Genomic DNA, 18,146 nt, shown 5'->3' with positions numbered 1-18,146 from the left:
GAGTAAAACTCTTCAGCACCTGCCAAAAAAACTGAGCAGGCTAAGAGACAGCAAGGCAGGTCCCTCAGCATAAGCTGTAGATGCCACCATTACTTTTAAAGTCACTAATCGAGAAATCTGAAAACCTGGTTCTCACTTTGCTTGATTTTTGTGTTATTTTCTGGTGGCCCTTTCCCCTCTTTGAGCCCATCCACACCACATTGAATATGCAAGATATAAATCAAGTGTGTACACGGCCTCTCCAGTACCACAGTATTTTTTGCTTATCCTCTGAAACAAGCTGCTCTCTTGAGAAAACATTTAGAAGATAAACATCGTGCCTTCAAGAGTTCAGTGTAAACAAACCTTGGCTTCACAGGGACACTTACATGCAAACCACACTGCTGTGTGCATGCAAGGTAATGGTTTATGCCTGGATTCCTTCAAAACCTTTAATTTGGAGGTGTGCTTCCACCATGCACCCCTTGCTCTGTCCTATGTGCTATTTTGGCTGTGTGGCAGCACCAGAGCAGGAGATGAAGGGGATGAAGGTGATGAAGGTGATGCTCACATGCCAGAGCAGGGGATGAAGGTGATGCTCACATGCCAGAGCAGGGGATGAGGGTGATGCTCACACACCAGAGCAGGGGATGAAGGTGATGCTCACACGCCAGAGCAGGGGATGAAGGTGATGCTCCCACACCAGAGCAGGGGATGAGGGTGATGCTCACACACCAGAGCAGGGGATGAAGGTGATGTTCACACACCAGAGCAGGGGATGAGGGTGATGTTCACACACCAGAGCAGGGAATGAGGGTGATGCTCACACACCAGAGCAGGGGATGAAGGTGATGCTCACACGCCAGAGCAGGGGATGAAGATGATGTTCACACACCAGAGCAGGGGATGAGGGTGATGCTCACACACCAGAGCAGGGGATGAGGCTGATGCTCACACGACAGAGCAGGGGATGAGGCTGATGCTCACACACCCCCAGGCACACGTGCCATGGCCCGCCGGTGACACAGTGACCGAGGCCCCGCGGTCCCCCAGCCCAGCGCCCCCCGGGGCACCGCCAGGCACCGCCGCGGCCCTGCACCGGCTCCGGGCACCGCGGGAGGCCGCGAAGGGCCGCGGGACAGCGGCCGGGCCGGCGGGGCCGTGTGCGGTGACCCGGTGCGAGCCTCACCTTTGACGTCCCCCGCCAGCGCTCGCCAGGTGGGCGCGAAGGCGATGCAGTGGCCGCAGGACGAGCTGTAGAACTGCACCACCCAGGCGGCCGAGGAGTTGAGCAGCGCCGGCCGCACGGAGCTGGCCGTCAGCACGGTCAGCGGGTCGTGCCCGGGCCGGTACAGCCGCGCCGTGGCGGCGGCCGCCAGCAGCACCAGGAGGAGCGCCGGGAACGGCACCGGGAGCGGCACCGGGAGCGGGAGCAGCGCCCGCCGGCCCCCGCCCGCCGCCGCCATGTTGGGACGCGCGGAGAGGGGCGGGGCGGGGCCGCGCCATAGCAACGCGCCGGCCATGGCGGCATGGGCTGAGGGCAGCGCGGTCTGTCCCGCGTCTCTGAGGGGAACGGCGAGCGTCCCGTGTTCCTTGGAGGAGCCGGGATTGTTCCGTGTTCCTGAGGGGACCGTCCCGCGTCCCCTGAGGGGAGCGGGAATTGTCCCATGTCCCCTGAGGGGAGCGGGGATTGTCCGTGTCCCTGACGGGACTGTCCGTGTCCCTCAGGGAAGCAGGAACCCCCGGTACCCCCGAGGGGAGCAAGGACTCTCGGTGTCCCCTGAGCGCTACAAAATACGGAATTTATATTTTTTTTTATTAAAAAAGAATGTTCTTTGATGTTAGATTCAATCAGCGAAACAGAGAGCAACGAAGAAGCTCCAGGCGTTAGAGAAGCCCTCGTCACCGGTGGCCACGCACAGGAGCAGGTTGCCCGGGAGGGTTTGGAGTCTCCCTCACCAAGGATGTTCCAGAGCCATCGGGACACGATCCTGGCTCTGGGATAACCCTGCTCTGGGATAACCCTGCACCGTGTGAGGGTTCCGCACTGCCGGACCCACTGTGGTCCTCTCTTGTCTTACCCAGTGTGGCCTTCTGAGATCACTCGGTGGCCAAATTTATGTGATAATTTATATAGAAAGAGAAGTTTGAGCTTCACGAGTCTTCTCGCTGAGCAGAGATGAAAGCAGGGCAGCCTTTAGGTCGAGAGCTCTTTCATCCCTAAGCACTTCTCTCGGCAGGGAAGAGCCTCTCCTCAGACTGAAGCTCTGATAAAAGGCTGTGTGTAGGTGGTTTGATAGAAGCTCTGTCCTTTCCATAAATTCAGGATGAGCACTAGTCATGGATTTTAGCACCTTTTCACTCTGGCCCACTATGGAAGTCTCCTTTCATTTCTAAATACAGGCTCAAGAATTTTCATTACCTTAATGAGAAGCAGAAACCCAACAACGTCCCCAGAGAAGTGTTTCAGAGGATTTTAAAACTCAGATAATGAAAGACTGAGGTCTCTGAAAAGATAATTCTTGCTTCTGTTGCTCACAAACACTTCTTTTAATCCTTGAAGAACAAGTAGGGAACAAAGGGGTTTAAATTCTTAATTCAGGCCCACTGGGGGAGTTCGGGGTTAGAACTTAATTAATCATTGTTTGTGGCCAACAACCCACAAACAGTACAAGAGTAAAATTCTGCTACTTCTGCTTTTTCCTGACCCTTTATTTTATTTGACCATTAAATCTAAAATGGTTCAAACACATCTTATGGTCCATATCCACAGCTACAACCCAAATGGTTTCCCATATCACAGCCCAGCTTTAGGCTTTTCTCTATTTTTTTCTGAGTACAACAAGCAACAAAATAGATGGTTACAATAGCAGAACTACAACGGCTTCCAAGAATTGAAAAACCTTGTAGCAGCTGCTAATTAGGATTTTAAAAATCTGCAGTGCCTAAGATATTTTAGAGCACATTTTATTTAGAAGAATTGTTAAATGTATGAAGATGAAAGAGATGGATTACAGGAGAATTAAATGTAGGGTTTAACTGAGAAATAATCATTTTCTATGAAAGATAATGACTCCTCTTGAGGCTAGTATCAAGATTTATTGACCCAGGAGGTTAATATTGATCAAACCCAAGGCAAACAAAATATTAGACCTTGAAGGAGAGTAATCTTGATATTGAAGCCTTGCCACTGAGTGAACAGGTCAATATATCTGGGTGCCAGAATCTCAGGTTTTGAACACAGAATGGTGGAGGATATTAAACATGTCTGACATGTTCTGTGTACACACTTTTTATTCTCATCAGCAGGAGGTACTTTATAGCTGTGTCCTTCCCTGCAGAGCACTGTGTGAGGGTTCAGGCTCCCCTCACTGCAAATCTGATGGGTCTCTGCCTCAGCTGTAACATAAGGCTAAAATCAAACAAGTCCTTCGGCTATTTATTCATATCCAAGTGATATTTTAAATAGATTTCATTCCAAACACAGGGAGCCTGCTGCTGCAAAACCAGAGTGAGAATAAACTGAAAAGCCAGAGTGCTGCAATTTATAGATTGGTCATTGTGTGCAACATTTTAAATCCAGGAGAAAAAAAAATGGAGTTAAATTCTGCTATAAACTGACAACAAGAAAACAAGTAACTTATGTGGATTAACTAATCAATGAGGATAAAGTCAGAGACAAGGAAATGTACCACTAGAGACATGAAATAGTTCATAGGGTAAGAACATCAGTTAAGGCACTGGGGGCAGAAGTTGTCTTTTTATTTCTGTTCATATGGCAACAAGCAAAGGAGGGTTTAATGTGCCCAGCAAAAATGCACCCATTCACTGCTGAGAAAAACAGTGTGCACAAGATAATCTGTAATTCTAACTGATTTCAGTACAAATAAATAAACAAAATAAGCCACTTGTTTTCTGAATAAAATATTATACAAGTACAAAAAACAATTAAGCCAACACTATTTAAAAATACAAACATAAAATGTCTTTCTATTCCCCCAAGCAGATTTTAAGTATTGTATTTTTAAATCTTAATTTTATCTATAATTTATCTTTATTGATCCTGATTTTAATTTTATTGAAAGACACTCTGAATGAATAGGATTGGAAAAAAGCTGATCTCTTTACAATCAATTATTAAATAATAAACAGTTTCTGAATTCCAGTAAGAAATATTTGCACAGCATTTATTTTAAAAAGAACTAACAAAAATTTGATTTTCTCAGTACAAAATAAGCGGGACCACAGCAATTAGCATTGTGAACAATTACCACGCTGAGGAAATACTTCTATTTCCTTGTCAAAATCTTGATTTTTCCAGTTTTACCAATACAAAAAGAGTATTGATTTCCTCTCTTTTGTCTGTTAAAGTACATTCTCAGCACCCCACATTTAGATATTGTAAAATTTCAATGGGCTCCTGTGAATTGCATGATAAATAACCCAGTTACAGGCACTCATCTGATTGTTAGGAATTGAAGGTGCTGATGGAAAAATCTCCAATTTAAAGTGCATCACATCAGTATTTGCCACATTTGCATAAAATTATAGACATTTAACCTGATTGTCTGGCTCCAGGTCCTGCCATCCCCTGTGCCAGCTCCCTGAAACCATCTCCAAGCTCCTTTTAACCAGTTCCACAGTGGATTAAAAGAGAAAAGATGGTGCACAGTCACCTTTCAAACAGGCTTTTTTCAGGTAAATCTTATTAAGAACTCTGATTGTATCAAGGATCAAGCTATCAAATATGGCTTCAGTCACCCTCATCTTCACTCTTAATTCATCATCACCATAGGAAGTCCACTGAGATTCTTCTTTGCGAAGCTCCTGGATCTAAAATATAGCATGGAAACAAATTTTTACTTTAAAAAGAAGAGTTTCACAAAAATACTGAGACACTGCACATAATCTGACAACTTTACATCTGCATGATTTAATTTTTTTAATTTAAATCACTCACAAGAGCTAGAAATACTGGATTATTAATTCAATTTTTTAAAAGGCAGTAATTTGAAGTTCTGAAGTTAATTTCAGTAAATGTGATTCTCACAACAGGATGAGAATTTCTAGTTTAAATCTAGAGGAAATAAACAAATCCCCATTGGAAATTCTGCTTACCAGAATAAGGTCCACTCTGTCTCTCTTACAGTTTCCATACTTGGTCATATTTAGGAATTTTCTTTTCATTTCTAAGTCATTCTTTTCCAGGTTCATTATTTTAATAATTTCACCCTGAACAAACGTCTACAAAATAAAGAAGGCTGAAAAGAACTCTCCTCATAAGAATTCTGGTGCTGGGAAGGTTCCAGATGAGTGACAGGTGCCAGTGTGAAGATCCAGAAATATCCCAAAGTTTAGGGGGACTGATCTAGAGGTAGCTGATCAATACTGGCCAGCCAACACATTTTAATCATAATATTAGACACAAAATAGTCATAATTAGGAGAGTTTAAAGGCCCATTCCCATTCTTAACTCTATACATATGGAATATTTTTACTAATCAGCTCAGTCTGTATTTATTCAGGCATTTCAGGGTAATACTGTTTCTTCTCCCATCACCTCAGTCACATTGTCATATTCCTCCCAAAATTCACATTTCTTTTTGCAATCTCTGCTCTTTTCACTCTTTTTCCTGTACTTGACATTGCCAGAACATACCTTGACATCACTGACATCTGTCCTTCTGAAGAGATGCCTGGAACAGGGAGATCCCACATTTTTTTCCATCCATGGGAACATATTTGGCTTTGCAGTCACTTGATATTCTGCACACAGCAGCTCATGGCTCAAATCAAATATAACCTGTAACAAACTCAGCAGGACACTGAAGTCAGGAAAACTGGATTCCAGTCCCCAGCTTCCCATGGACCTTGGCTTTCCCTGAACAGACCCAAACAGACACTGGGGCAGGTGTCCAAGGGCACATGGTGGAGCTCTGGCAAAGCTCTGAAATCTCTGCAAGGACATTTATTCTACTGGAATTATTCTGCAGCAAATTGTAACATACTCCTGGTGGTACCTTTCAGTGTTCCTTTAGTTATATTTAGTGTTAGCTACTGGAATAACATTAAATATTTGCTAATATGATGCAGCCTCCAGAACACTACAAAAATTAATTAACAGTTAGTGTTTTAGAAATACCTGATTATACATCCTCTTGCTTTCTTCTTCCAAATCATTCCCTGGGAGATCACTATATTCCAAGTACTTTGGCACATTGATGTTCCTGAAATTTGATTTTATGTTCTCTGGGGTCCATAATTCTTCCACAGCATATGCAGACAAATTTTTAACATAAGAACTGTTATGTGGTATCACAAGAGGAACTTCCACAGTTTTCTTCCAAGGAGCTGAGTGCCACTGGTCTAATTTGTACAAGTGTTGCTTTTGTGTCTGTCTCACCAGCATGTTTTGGTCAGAATTCAGCTGATCAAAATCTTCAGAGCTTCCAAAAACACCAGCATCAAGGATTTTTAAAAGGAACTTCAAGAGAGGAAAAGAAAAGACAGATATATTCCATCTTTTCAGAGGTATTGAGATTATTAGCAACTGGTCAAGCTTACACTTAAAACCATTTTATTCATGGGCTCAAAGAAAGCTTACTGATGTATTATTAAAGAATCCAATAAGGAACTCCCATTTTCTTTGTTTGGGCCATATGTGTACTATCCAAGGGATACTGAATAATTCCTGAAATAAGGAATGGGTCACATGAAGTCAGCAATCTAGTTCCTAACATTGATATAATTTCTCTGGATGATGAAAAACTGGGCCACACAAATTCTTGCCTCTATAGACCCAGCTTCAGGGCCAGCACTTGAAATAAAAATTTTCTCACTCTACTTACAGGCAAAGTGGTTGGAGAAGTCTCTGGAGATAAATGAAGTATCTTGTCTGCTTTTGATCTGTGTTTTCTTTTAATCTTCTTATATTCTTTAACTGCATCATCTATAAATTTAGTTACAATTCTGTCTGTTACTGTGTGACAACCATGAATGCAAAGCGTATCAAAATCACCCAGTGAAACATCAGAAACCTTTGCTGATGGCTCAGATAAGGCAGCAACTGAATTTTCTGTGAGGGGATATGGTTTCTGATTGTGTTCTTGCCTCAGGCCTTTGCCATAATTCATCATGTCTTTTTCAAAGGCACTTTTATATTTGTGTTGAGCTGTTTCAGAAAATGCAATTAAAATGTCAAACAGAAGTTTTTTACTGAGTTCACTTGCAATATCATCAGCAAGTTTAATTCTTTTCTGATCCTCTACCAAGCAACAAATATTTTTGCTTGTGTTTACCTCATCTGTCTTGTTTTTCTTTGGAAGAGCATCTGCAAATATAGTTTGTTTTATTTGTGCCAGTTCTGGTTTTTCTTTATCTGATCCCAAGCACATTAAGTTCTTTTGATAGAGGAATTCATTACAGTTACACTGGTTGGAATGGGGAAATTTCTGCCCTTTTCCACACAGCAAGGCACTGTGTAAACCAGACTGGTTTTCTTTCACTTCTGAACCTCCTGCACTATTTGTATCTTCTGCTTTCTCCTCTGCAAACCCCACTCTCTGCTCATCATCTTCAGAATATTTGCAGTCTCCGTTGAGGGAGTCATCATCATCATGGAAGGAGTCAGAGTCTTCATTCCCCATGTAACTGGAGCTGTTTTTGTTAACCCCAAACAGGTGTGAAATCTCATCAGGTCTGACAAAGACCCCGCAGTGCTGAGCGCACTCAAAATACTTCACCCCTTCATAAGTTCCAGCATTGTCACCTTCAGCTTTGTCCAGGGCAACACCAGCCCAGTGACCACTGCCAAAATGAGTCTGGCCTTTGAACATCAGAGTTCCAGGCTGGCTTTGCTTTACCAACACTCTGTCCCCAATTTCAAGTGATGATAATGGATCATCATCACTGTCCTCCTCAGCACTGGGCAGCTTTTCACACATTTTGCATTGTTTCATTGGGAATTCAGGACTTTTACTTCCACCAGAAGAATCTGTATTTGACACAGGCAGTAACTCCAAATGCTGCAAAGCCATCTCCTGCTCTCCATGCTGGTTGTCTGATAAACAGCTGGAAAGAGCTGTAATAGATTGCTCTGAGAGACAACCATCCTGAGTTGAAAAAGCACCACTTGTCTCTGTACTGAGCAGGGGAGATTCTTCAGGCATGGTGTTATCAGGTAATGGGGGTAATGCATCCATTTCCAGTGATACATCTTCATCCATGCCCTGAGCAGACTCTAAGCCTGTCATTTGTTCCAGTGGAGATGTGAAATCATCCATGCTGGAGGCAGGATCATCATTTTTCATTGCACCTGCACCTAAAGGGGGAGGAGGAAGATCTTCACTTGGAAATGACAAATCCTTTTTGTTAGAGGATGGCAAGTCAGCACTTCCAGAGGACAATACTTCACCCACAGGACACAGCATTTCCAACAAGGTGTCCTCATCAGCTGGAGGGAGACCCTTATTGCTACTAGAGGTTGCATCAGTGCATGAAGGGCTGGCAGCTGCATCATTTCCCAGTGTTGGGATCTCCTGAGAACAGGGCTTGTTTCTGCTGCAGTCACCCAGGTGTGGCTCATCCACTCCCTCAGAAGGGTTTTCAGACTGGGAGCAATGTGCTGACTCAGTTCTGGAGGCATTTGCTTTGTTTGCTGGGATGAAGGAAAGCAGGTGATCAGTGCAGCCATGACCCAACACATCTCCAGGGTATTTCTGGGAGAGAGATGAAGTCTCAGCTCTGTCATCTTCAGGCAGCTCACATTCATTGTGTTTGTCACTAGGTGATGTTTCCTTTCCATTGCTTATTGCTATTGGCATCTCTTTTGAGATATTAGCAAACACATCACCACTGTCACAGACAAACTCTTCTGGGACACTGACATCTGTGTCCTCTCCATGCTTCAGCTCTAATTCTGGGTCTGAAATGGAACTTTTTGAGAAGCTGATCCAAGCTGCAGACACTTTCTGAAATTCCAAGTGAGAAGAGTCTGATTTGGCACTTTCACATTGCAAAAAGGAGTTGTTTGACTTGGACAATGATTCGGTGGAAGTTAATCCCTCAGAAAATGCTTTTAAATTTTGTTCATCAGAAGCTTCATGAGAAATATGGTCCAAATGGTTCAAACACTGACTGGAATCCACCTGATGGAGCTCAGAAGGGACAGGCACTTCCACTTCTTTAACTGGAACATTTAGAAGAAATTTTTTAAAATCACTTAAAAGAAAAATATTTTATAGAAGAGCTTGCTGATAGATCATTTAGGACACTCAAATCTATCATGCTCCTCACTATGATATCTAGGAGTAAATTAGGAGTTGGACTTTATGATCCTTGGGGGTCCCTTCCAAATCAGGACATTCTATGAAACACAGAAAGATGGTTCATTAGAAAAATGACAGAAATAGGAAATACTGCCACAATATGTAAATGTTTATATTACAGAAATTATGCATACCCAGAACTATGTAAATGATATAACTGACTCATATATAAACAGACAGTTTTATTTTTCACCTGTCCTACTGAGAGTAAGAAATATGAGCTGAGGATAAAACCTGGAAACAAAAATAACTCCAGCATGTCCTGTCCAAGTCTATCTTCAACTGATCTATGTTCTTTTAAAAAGAACAGCCTTAAATTCTTGAAAAACTGTATCAAAAGAGAGCAAATTGTTAATGACACAATCAGAGTAAGTTATGATTTTGTTCTGGGGAAGCAGTATAATCATATCTCTTAATAAACCTCTGAGAGATCCCCACCATCTTGCCCAGCAGTGATTTATACATTGGCTATAGTGAGCAAGACACTTTGGTTGTAAATGAGAAGATTGTCTCTCTTTCTGTCTGGATTAAAATTTGATTGAAGTAGTTGAAACAGATTGGACATAATAGCATTAAATTGACCTGTTCCTTCAAGAGTGTTTTCCTCCTGAAGCAGGCATAAGTTACACCAAGTAGGAAGCATCCCCAGGCCTTTCACTGGGTTCTTTCTGCCACATGGATTAATATCTTCATTGTCTTGAGGATCAGGGTTTGAAAGAAATGCCTTTTCCTCCAGCACAGATTCCTAGAACGTAAACATTTAGGAGACAGAGTTAATGTCTTAAGGAAAAGGTGCATGTAACCAATACACTTATTTTGACTTCATGTTCCTAAGTGCCAAATGAGTCCTGTGCTGGTCCTATTTTAAGGCAAATATAATCTGGGGCACCCTTTCTTTAGGCAATAAGGGAATTCCAGAGGTGGTCCTTACCAGAAATACACACTCCTGGCCTCTTCTTGTAACGAGTGTGGCTATAGGTTCCACTCCAGCTGAATGTGTAGGTTCCAGAGGTAAGAAAACATCATCCTGAGCATTAAGGGACTGCTCCAAACCTGGCAATTCCTCCACCTGTTTCTGGTGTTGTACCAGTGATTCCTTGTTCTCAGTAGAGAAGCTGTGAAGAGTTAGACATGGAATGCTTTGTTCCTGATCAGTATAAAATATGAACATAGCCATGCAGGTGGATAAATAGCATCTCACCACTCTGCATCCTATACAGGACAGATCTATGGACAAGCAGCCAGAATTTGGGTGCATTTGATTCCACCAGCCCCTGGCTGCTCCAGACTGACACCAATATTCACTGTTCTCCTACAAGCAGCCTTATCAGTGATAAGAAGTGAAAGCACAGCCAAGAAACCTTTTAAAGATTTCTCTGACTTGTAATCAATAATATCATGAATTATAGATCAGTTCCATGCAGGGATTTATTTGAAAGCCTTCCCCTGTGGGGACTTAAGTAAATGCACAAACCTGACTCACCACCCTGCTAAAGCTCTGGGTAACACTGAATGAAAGGAGGTTTTAATTCACATTGATAAATATATGTCTTTAACTGCTTTTACTCTTCTGAAGCAAACTAGATTTTTGTTCTGAGCAGTGTGGATGCTGTGGGGTTCTCATTCACACTGCTCAGCTCCTGCAGCCCAGCAGGAAGCAGACAGGGATGCTCCTGGGGAACAGCAGGATGGGGATTTCTCAGTCTGACCAAACTCCTGAATTATAGCTCACTGTAGGATTTTACATGACACCTCTGTGCTTCAGTTTAAGCCTAAAATTTAGCCCTGTGTATTACAAAATCCTTCTCTGGTTAAATCCTCAGTGAAGCACAGAGCAGCTCGGAGGGGCTGAGTGATACAGAGGCTGAGAGCCAGAGGGTGACAAAGGAGTGAATTTCCCCAATTAAATCAATACATTTCTACTCATTCCAGATGGGTATTGTGAAGCCTAATTAATATATAGTTGCAAAGTGTTTGGGTTTGTAGTTAAAAGCCACCATGAAAGCATGGGCTATCATTAGCAGTTGTGTGGCATCATTAAAGGTGCCCTGAGGAACTCACCATTTGGGACAGAATGATAAGCAGTGATCTTGATTTATCAACTGCTTGAACACAGAAGTTGGAAAAATTTATCATTATACACTCCCTCTTTGGAGTATCTAAGCTCACACAATTATCTAGGACATACCTGTCTCCATCTACTCCACTGGATTCAGTCTTACCTTCAGTAATCACTGAGAGATTTTACTTACCCCTCATATTTCTTGCTCTTTTTATGCTTTAGCTGGACACAGTTGTCTTTACTCCCCGACTGCACAACCTCCTGCTCTCCAGCCAAACTGTGCAGCTTTTCCTGGAGTTGTGCTGTTGAATGTTGCTTCATTAAGATTTCTCTCTGCTGCTTTAATAAAAGCTTCCTTTCCTGATGGGCTGCCCTGTGGATGTTTTTCAGATGCTGGATTTCTGCCTACACAAAGCAGAGAAAGAAAGGAACATAACAGAGTGAAGATAATGAAGAGCTATACTTAAAAATATGTATAATGTTTCTTCACAGAGGGCACTATTCATCCCAAAATACCCTGAAAATACAATAGTTTCCTTTTTTATAAAAAATTTGCAGTTTTATTTTTCAACAGGGCTTTCACCTGTGAAAACTGATGATGGGTAAAGGGATGTTTTTATGGGGTGCCAAGGGGTGAGACCTTTAAAAATTGTCTTTAGATCATTCAAAACTACAGGGTGCTTGTGGTTTGCATTAGGAATTCCTTTACTTAAAGGAGAGGCTCACACTACATAAGGAGCAGGACAGAAATTTTCTGACTACCAAGTGTAATTATGAACCTAGCATAGTGGAATAACCAAGACTATAAAATTAGCTGTCAGATTAATTTAATATATTTCAACATCACAAACATAAATCAATGGAAACCTACATTATATGACCTGTTATGGCATAAATAGAAAAATCCACAATAACAGTGAGGTAGCAGAAGAGGGAAAAAAAAAAAGATGTTTTCTTTTATCCAAGATTTACAGACTGCTGACTTTGGCACAAAAGCCACCTCACTGTGGGTATGTAGGAAATATGCAGAATAATGGATGCAAAGTGATTTTTTTTTTAAACATAACTCCCACTTGCTCCAGCAACTCCAGACACCTCCCTGTGGATAGGAAATGAATGCCAGCTCCTCTCACTGCAGCATTACCTGCTCCCATTTCAGCTCCATCAGGACTTCGTGCTGCTTTGCTGCCATGGCAGAGGCTCCTGTACTGTCCTGCAGGTTTTCCAGAACACTGGAGATCACAAGGATGAGAACCAGAGTCAGATCATTAAATGCCTTGAATTTATGGATGGAATGGGAGCAAATCTCCTCTCAAAGCAGCTATAGGTATGGAGGAGTCTGCAGAAAGTTACAATGGACTCAGAAGACATCTCACCACCTTGAGGCTGTGGTGGCTGGACCTCTCCTGAAGCAAATGGAGTCTCCTGAACACTGGGGGTTCCTTACAGTGTCTCAGTGGTCAGTGCTGAGGGACACCCCTCACTGTCCATCCCTGAGGGCTCCTCATCCTGGTCAGTGCTGAGGGACATCCCTCACTGTCCCTGAGGAATCGTATTCCTCATCAGTGCTGAGGGACACCGGTCACCATCCATCCCTAAGGGCTCTTTATCCTCATCAGTGCTGAGGGACATCGTCACTGCCCATCCCTGAGGGCTCCTTAGCCCGGTGAATGCTGAGGAACAACCTTCACTGTCCCTGAGGGCTCGTTATCCTCATCAGTGCTGAGGGACACCCCTCACCATCCATCCCTGAGGGCTCCTCAGCCCGGTCAATGCTGAGGAACACCCCTCACTGTCCCTGAGGGCTCGTTACGCTCATTAGCGCTGAGGGACACCCCTCACTGTCCATCCCTGAGGGCTCCTCTTCCAGTTGGTGCATCACACCATCACAGAGGAGGCTCCAATAGAAGCTCAACTCTGCTCTGGAGACACTAAAACCATGCAGACTCCTTTCCTCTCAATTTTTTACTTGCTTTCTAAGATGATTTTACATTTATTTTGTTCCTGTGAAGGGAGGAAAAGTACTCCTGGCCTAGCAGGCCTCCAGCGGCAGTGCCCTCACCGTCTGTGGTGGCCCAGCCAGGCCAGCTCGGCCCTGGTCCTCTCCCGCAGTGCCTTCCTCCGGAGCTGCAGCAGCACTGCCCGGTGCCGAGCCCGCAGCTCCTCTGCCCTCAGGCACTGCTCCACCACGGCCAGGCTGGAGCCATGCAAGGTGCTGGAACATCCAAAGCGTGGAATGGCTGCGCTCCGCTGGGGACAGAGCAGAGTATCGGTGTCATCAGGTGAACAGTTTGATAGAGGGACTAAAACCAAAAAACCAACCAACCCATAGAGAGAAACACTCCTCAGACTGTTTCGAGAGCTGGTGTTACCTGGCTGTTGGAGCTGGCCTGGTCACTGCTGTCCTCAGAGCTGTCCCAGGTCTCCCCATGGGGCAGATTCACCCAAGGTGACAAGAGATTTGAGGTGTGATGGCTGTGCTGTGACTGCCTGTGATCTGCTGGCAGAGACCCCAAGGCAAAGAGTTAATGTCACCAAAAATAAAATATCTGAAAGGAAAAGATACAAAAAACCACTCCCCCAGTACAAGTTCACATCCATTTCTGAACTCAAGATGGCTTTATCAAATATTTGTCTGCCAAGCCCATGCACTGCCCTCAGCAGGAGCTGGAGGAGTCATCCCTCAGCTGTACACTTCCAGGAGCAAGGAATGGACATCAACCTCACTTACAAGTGAAATCATGGCAAACAGGTAAAAATAAAAAAAAAGGGGCCCATCAATAGGATAAATAACTCTCAGCTCCCAACAAGATTGTCTTAGAAGGGCCAGGAGTACAAAGGAACATGGCCATAGTTTAAATATGCATAATGAACATAAATATTCAGGTCAAAATTTTCAAAATTAGTTAGAAAACTGTTTCAGACCAGGTTGAATAGGGCATTTTCCCAATACCACTAAATCCTTTAATGTCATGTTCACCTCCTTGAAGCACTGGGCAATATGAACCTCCTCCTCCTAAAGGTTTTCTTTTTCCCAATATTTTGGGATCCACTGGACTGGGATCTCTTTCTATCTTCAATGCAGAGTGTCTCAGTGAACCCATCTCTTGATTACTGAAGGTAAGAGAAAGGAAGTATTTTCTTACTGCAGTCAGAAATATTATTTCAATTCCTTACTTTGACAGCCAAGTCCTTCATGGAGATTGAATCTTTTCAAACCAGAATGCTGCTCATTTTTATGTGGTACTGAAAGTTTTACCTCTGCAAAGGTGCCTTTCTGGTAATTGCATCCATAAGACCCTGGAAGCAATTCTCAAGTCTTTATGCCACTTTAAATGAACTTTAAAAATACACATACAATATTCTAATTTATATCAATAAATTATATCAAATTTATTTATAGTAAAGCCAAATGAAGAAAATTATACTTTTCACACAAGTTTCAGAGGGGTTTCTACTTTTTTAAAAGTGCAAGATCTCCCACAACATTGGAAAGGTATTAATACCGTAGTTTGGGCATAAATCAGATTTAAAAACACTATATAGCAATTACTTTAGTGCCCCAAAATATTGATATAGGCAAACCACAGGCCAAATCCTTGGAGTGCTTCACTGTATCCTACCTCCTGTAGCTGCCAGCAGCAAGGTCACCTTCCAGCCAGTGTCCCCTCTGTGTCTGCTCTGCGTGGCCAGGTCTTGTCACAGGAGGATCATTGCCTTTGGAATTCCTGCTGTCCTGCACACACACAAATTGGCACACACCTCAGTACTCTATTTGAAAAGCAAAACATTTAAACCTTTTTTCCTCATCTTCTTTGGAAAGCTCCTGGTTGTAGATAATGCTTTTCCTATGCCAACAATTGCTGAAGAGTTGATTAATTAATGGGGTGGGAGAAAGCTTTGTGGGCATGTGAGGGTGAGGTGCTACAGCAGCTCACAAATTGCTGTGTGTTTAGAACTGCTCTCATGAGAGCTGGGGCCTAGAGGTGTTAACCCAGGGTCTGAAATCATAACTTACCTCAGAACTGAGCTGCAGCAGGCCCCTCAAAAACCTGTGGCTTTCCTCAACCTCTTGCTTTGCCTTCTCCCTCAGCACCAAAAGCTGATGTTTCTGCTGCTGCTGCTGGAGCTGTGTTAGGAAGTGACACATTACAAATGGTATCTCTAACCAGGTGACACAACACCTGAGAGCTGGGGGGCAAAGGGCAGGACAGGAGCTCCACAGCCAGCTCCTGCCACATCCTGCTGCCCTGGGCAAGTGCAGCAACACCCTCTTACCCACAAGAGCTACCCTGAGGTCTCCAAACACAAATGAGGGCTGGCACCTCACCTTTATAGTCCATAGGGTTTATAAACCTGACTCAGAGCAGCTGATGCCAGCTGATTATGGCCCAAGCACACCTGACTCTGGGGATAGGGAGCACCTTTTCCCCTGGGACAGCAGAACTGGAATTCCCTTTTCTCATTACACAGGTTTCCCACTGACCTTCAGTTTGTGAGCCAGTAGTAAGGAGGTTTGACTCAAAATGTCCAGGTGTCTCCTGTGTTTGTCCTCCAGCTCTGTGCCACCAAAATCTCCCTCACCTGCAGAAGTTTAGGGGATCATCACAAACAAATGTGTACATTGTTCCAATTGCATTTTCCTTTTGAATCCTCCCTGGGCCTATTTTTGGAAGCCTCCCAAATCTGACATCTGCCTTTATTACTGAAATAACTTCTCTGCATACATTTACCTCTTCCACCATAACTGTAGAAAGTAAATGTCAATACCTACATCCTGTCAAGAAATATGTGAGCATAAAGTCCTGCAAGTACTGGGGACTGTCAGAACTTAAGGAGAGAGGAATGAGGAACAATTCCTGTTCTAAGCCTGAATTTCAGAGTGTGGATTATTGTGACTCTTGGTCCTGCTGCTCCTTTGCTGCACCAACAGGATCAGAGTCACTGGGTACAAAACAAAAGTGTCCCAACCTTGTGACAAGGTTTCCCAAGTGAAAAAGATCACTTTGGGAACTCGAGCAGCATCCTGCATGTCCCCTCCATCTGCATTGGGATGGGCAGGCTGCTTCCTCTCTCTTTTGTCACAGGGGGACACAAACCCCTGGAAAAAAGTCTTCCATTTTAAAGTGGGGAAGTTTCCCCTCTTGCTCAAGGTGCACCTTTTTCACTTCCTTACTGCACTTCCCCTGCCTGTGTGTGACAGTGCAGCTGATATTTTGTTTACCAGCGAAATGTTCTTGGCTGCTTGAGCTTCTCAGATGAATTGCTCAGCTTATGCAAACAGGTTGTGTGTTTATTCTGTGCTGTGCCACTGCCACAGCAACCAGAGTCATAAAAGAATGGAAGTGTGGGTCATAAATAGCAATAGGTTTGATTTGGAAAGTTGAGATAAAATCTCTGTCTCTATCCAGGTCACCTGAATCCAAATTACCCCATGGTGCAGGATAAGCCCATGACATGCAGAGTTTGTTTTTGCTTTGCAGACTGAAGGGTCTGTGACACACAAGGAGCAGAGATGTGGGCTTGTTTGCATGCCAGGATGGGTTTTGTGTTTATGTGGGTGTGAGTGAAATAAAATATTAAAATTTTGAGCCTGGTGCAGATTTTCTATTAGAATGCTGCTCTGTTTTTATAAACAGCTTGATTGCAGATTTCACTTTCCTCCTACAGTGGAGGAGGAGGTTTCTCCTATAAAGCTTCTCTTAAGTGTCAACAGATTGGATGGAAATCTCATCCTTTCTTTTGGTAAAGGGCCTTTCCTGGTTTTGGAGGGTGGTTTGGAAAGGCAAAATCATACTAAATTATCTAGACATGCCAAATTAAGAGTTCATCTTTTTAGAAAGAATGTTCATTTTAGCCAGTCTTTCTAATTTTGAGGACTGAGTCAGACTCCTTAATGCTGATAGTTAACTGGAGATGATTTTGTGCAATGACCTATTTAGGAAAATGGAGTGGATGAAAAAGGTGGGCTTTGTACAGGGAAGTTTTATTAGTGATTTTAAGCAATGCAATAGAAAAAAAAACAAGTGAACAATTCTTCAGTGGGTCTACAAGACAGCACTTTCAAAAGCTCCTTCAATACTAACAAATAAGGTCATTCTACGAAAAAAGTTACAAGCTATATTTATGATGCTAAGTTGTCTGAGTAGCATTTAATACTAATATCCAGTCAGAAATATGATCATCTATCAGGATATAATTTAAAACCTGACAAATATTTTCAATTTGTGCCTCAAACTGAACAATTCTCTTGTTATTCCGACCAAAGCCCAACCAGTGGTATTGACCTCAAAGTGATTAAAAAGTTTGCTCTGATCTCTTTTCCTTTCTTTTGAATGTAATTTTCCTAATTGTGGCCATTTCCAGATGCATTTCTTGTGTTGCAACATCCTGCATTAAAGAAAATACCATCTGGCTAAACTTCACATCCTTTTAGGTGATGATGAATGGCATTTACTGCCTACCCAGATAGCTTCAATGTGCATACACTCAGCCTTGTGAAAAAAAAATGCTATTTATTAAATCACTTTCCGCTGCACCTGCAGAATCTCAGCAAAGCCCTGTAGAATCTCCCTGACATATAATTAAAAAAGCCAGGCTAAAAGTCTCATTTTTCTAATCACTTGAAGCAAGGCAGAAGCATTTACTGCTGCTTTACTCAAGGACAGCTTTTTCTCTTTCTGCCCATGTCAGCAATCAGACCAAAGCAGTTATTATAAAAAGACATAGTTGCAACTTTAACTGTAAGCACAACTTTGCCTGCATTATTGCCTGGAGGT

At 43.1% G+C, this 18,146-nt stretch overlaps 2 protein-coding genes across 2 annotated transcripts in view; both read right to left on the bottom strand.

Annotated features, from left to right (window-relative positions):
* Positions 1–1,470, bottom strand: part of LOC139603275 (LIM/homeobox protein Lhx3) — a 32,481-nt gene extending 31,011 nt beyond the window's left edge. The window contains exon 1 of the mRNA XM_071453944.1: positions 1,169–1,470. Within this exon, the coding sequence (XP_071310045.1) occupies positions 1,169–1,445 (277 nt within the window). The 5' untranslated portion in view covers positions 1,446–1,470. The remainder of the gene's footprint in view (positions 1–1,168) is intronic.
* A 2,241-nt stretch (positions 1,471–3,711) lies between these two features.
* CCDC187 (coiled-coil domain containing 187) overlaps positions 3,712–18,146 on the bottom strand; it is a 31,015-nt gene continuing 16,580 nt past the window's right edge. The window contains exons 11-25 of the mRNA XM_071454117.1: positions 15,854–15,951; positions 15,386–15,496; positions 14,991–15,103; positions 14,348–14,481; positions 13,740–13,864; positions 13,430–13,617; positions 12,512–12,599; positions 11,558–11,772; positions 10,237–10,420; positions 9,888–10,050; positions 6,828–9,166; positions 6,122–6,463; positions 5,639–5,782; positions 5,098–5,223; positions 3,712–4,812 (exon numbers count right to left, since the gene is read on the bottom strand). Coding sequence (XP_071310218.1) covers positions 4,627–4,812; positions 5,098–5,223; positions 5,639–5,782; positions 6,122–6,463; positions 6,828–9,166; positions 9,888–10,050; positions 10,237–10,420; positions 11,558–11,772; positions 12,512–12,599; positions 13,430–13,617; positions 13,740–13,864; positions 14,348–14,481; positions 14,991–15,103; positions 15,386–15,496; positions 15,854–15,951 — 4,556 coding nt within the window. The 3' untranslated portion in view covers positions 3,712–4,626. The remainder of the gene's footprint in view (positions 4,813–5,097; positions 5,224–5,638; positions 5,783–6,121; positions 6,464–6,827; positions 9,167–9,887; positions 10,051–10,236; positions 10,421–11,557; positions 11,773–12,511; positions 12,600–13,429; positions 13,618–13,739; positions 13,865–14,347; positions 14,482–14,990; positions 15,104–15,385; positions 15,497–15,853; positions 15,952–18,146) is intronic.

The sequence above is a fragment of the Agelaius tricolor genome, unplaced genomic scaffold, assembly GCF_023055355.1.
Source record: "Agelaius tricolor isolate 1412-34295 unplaced genomic scaffold, bAgeTri1.0.p SCAF_38, whole genome shotgun sequence".
Lineage (NCBI taxonomy): Eukaryota > Metazoa > Chordata > Aves > Passeriformes > Icteridae > Agelaius > Agelaius tricolor.
The sequence above is the reverse complement of the archived record's forward strand: the minus strand, read 5'-3'. Positions and strand labels throughout refer to the sequence as shown.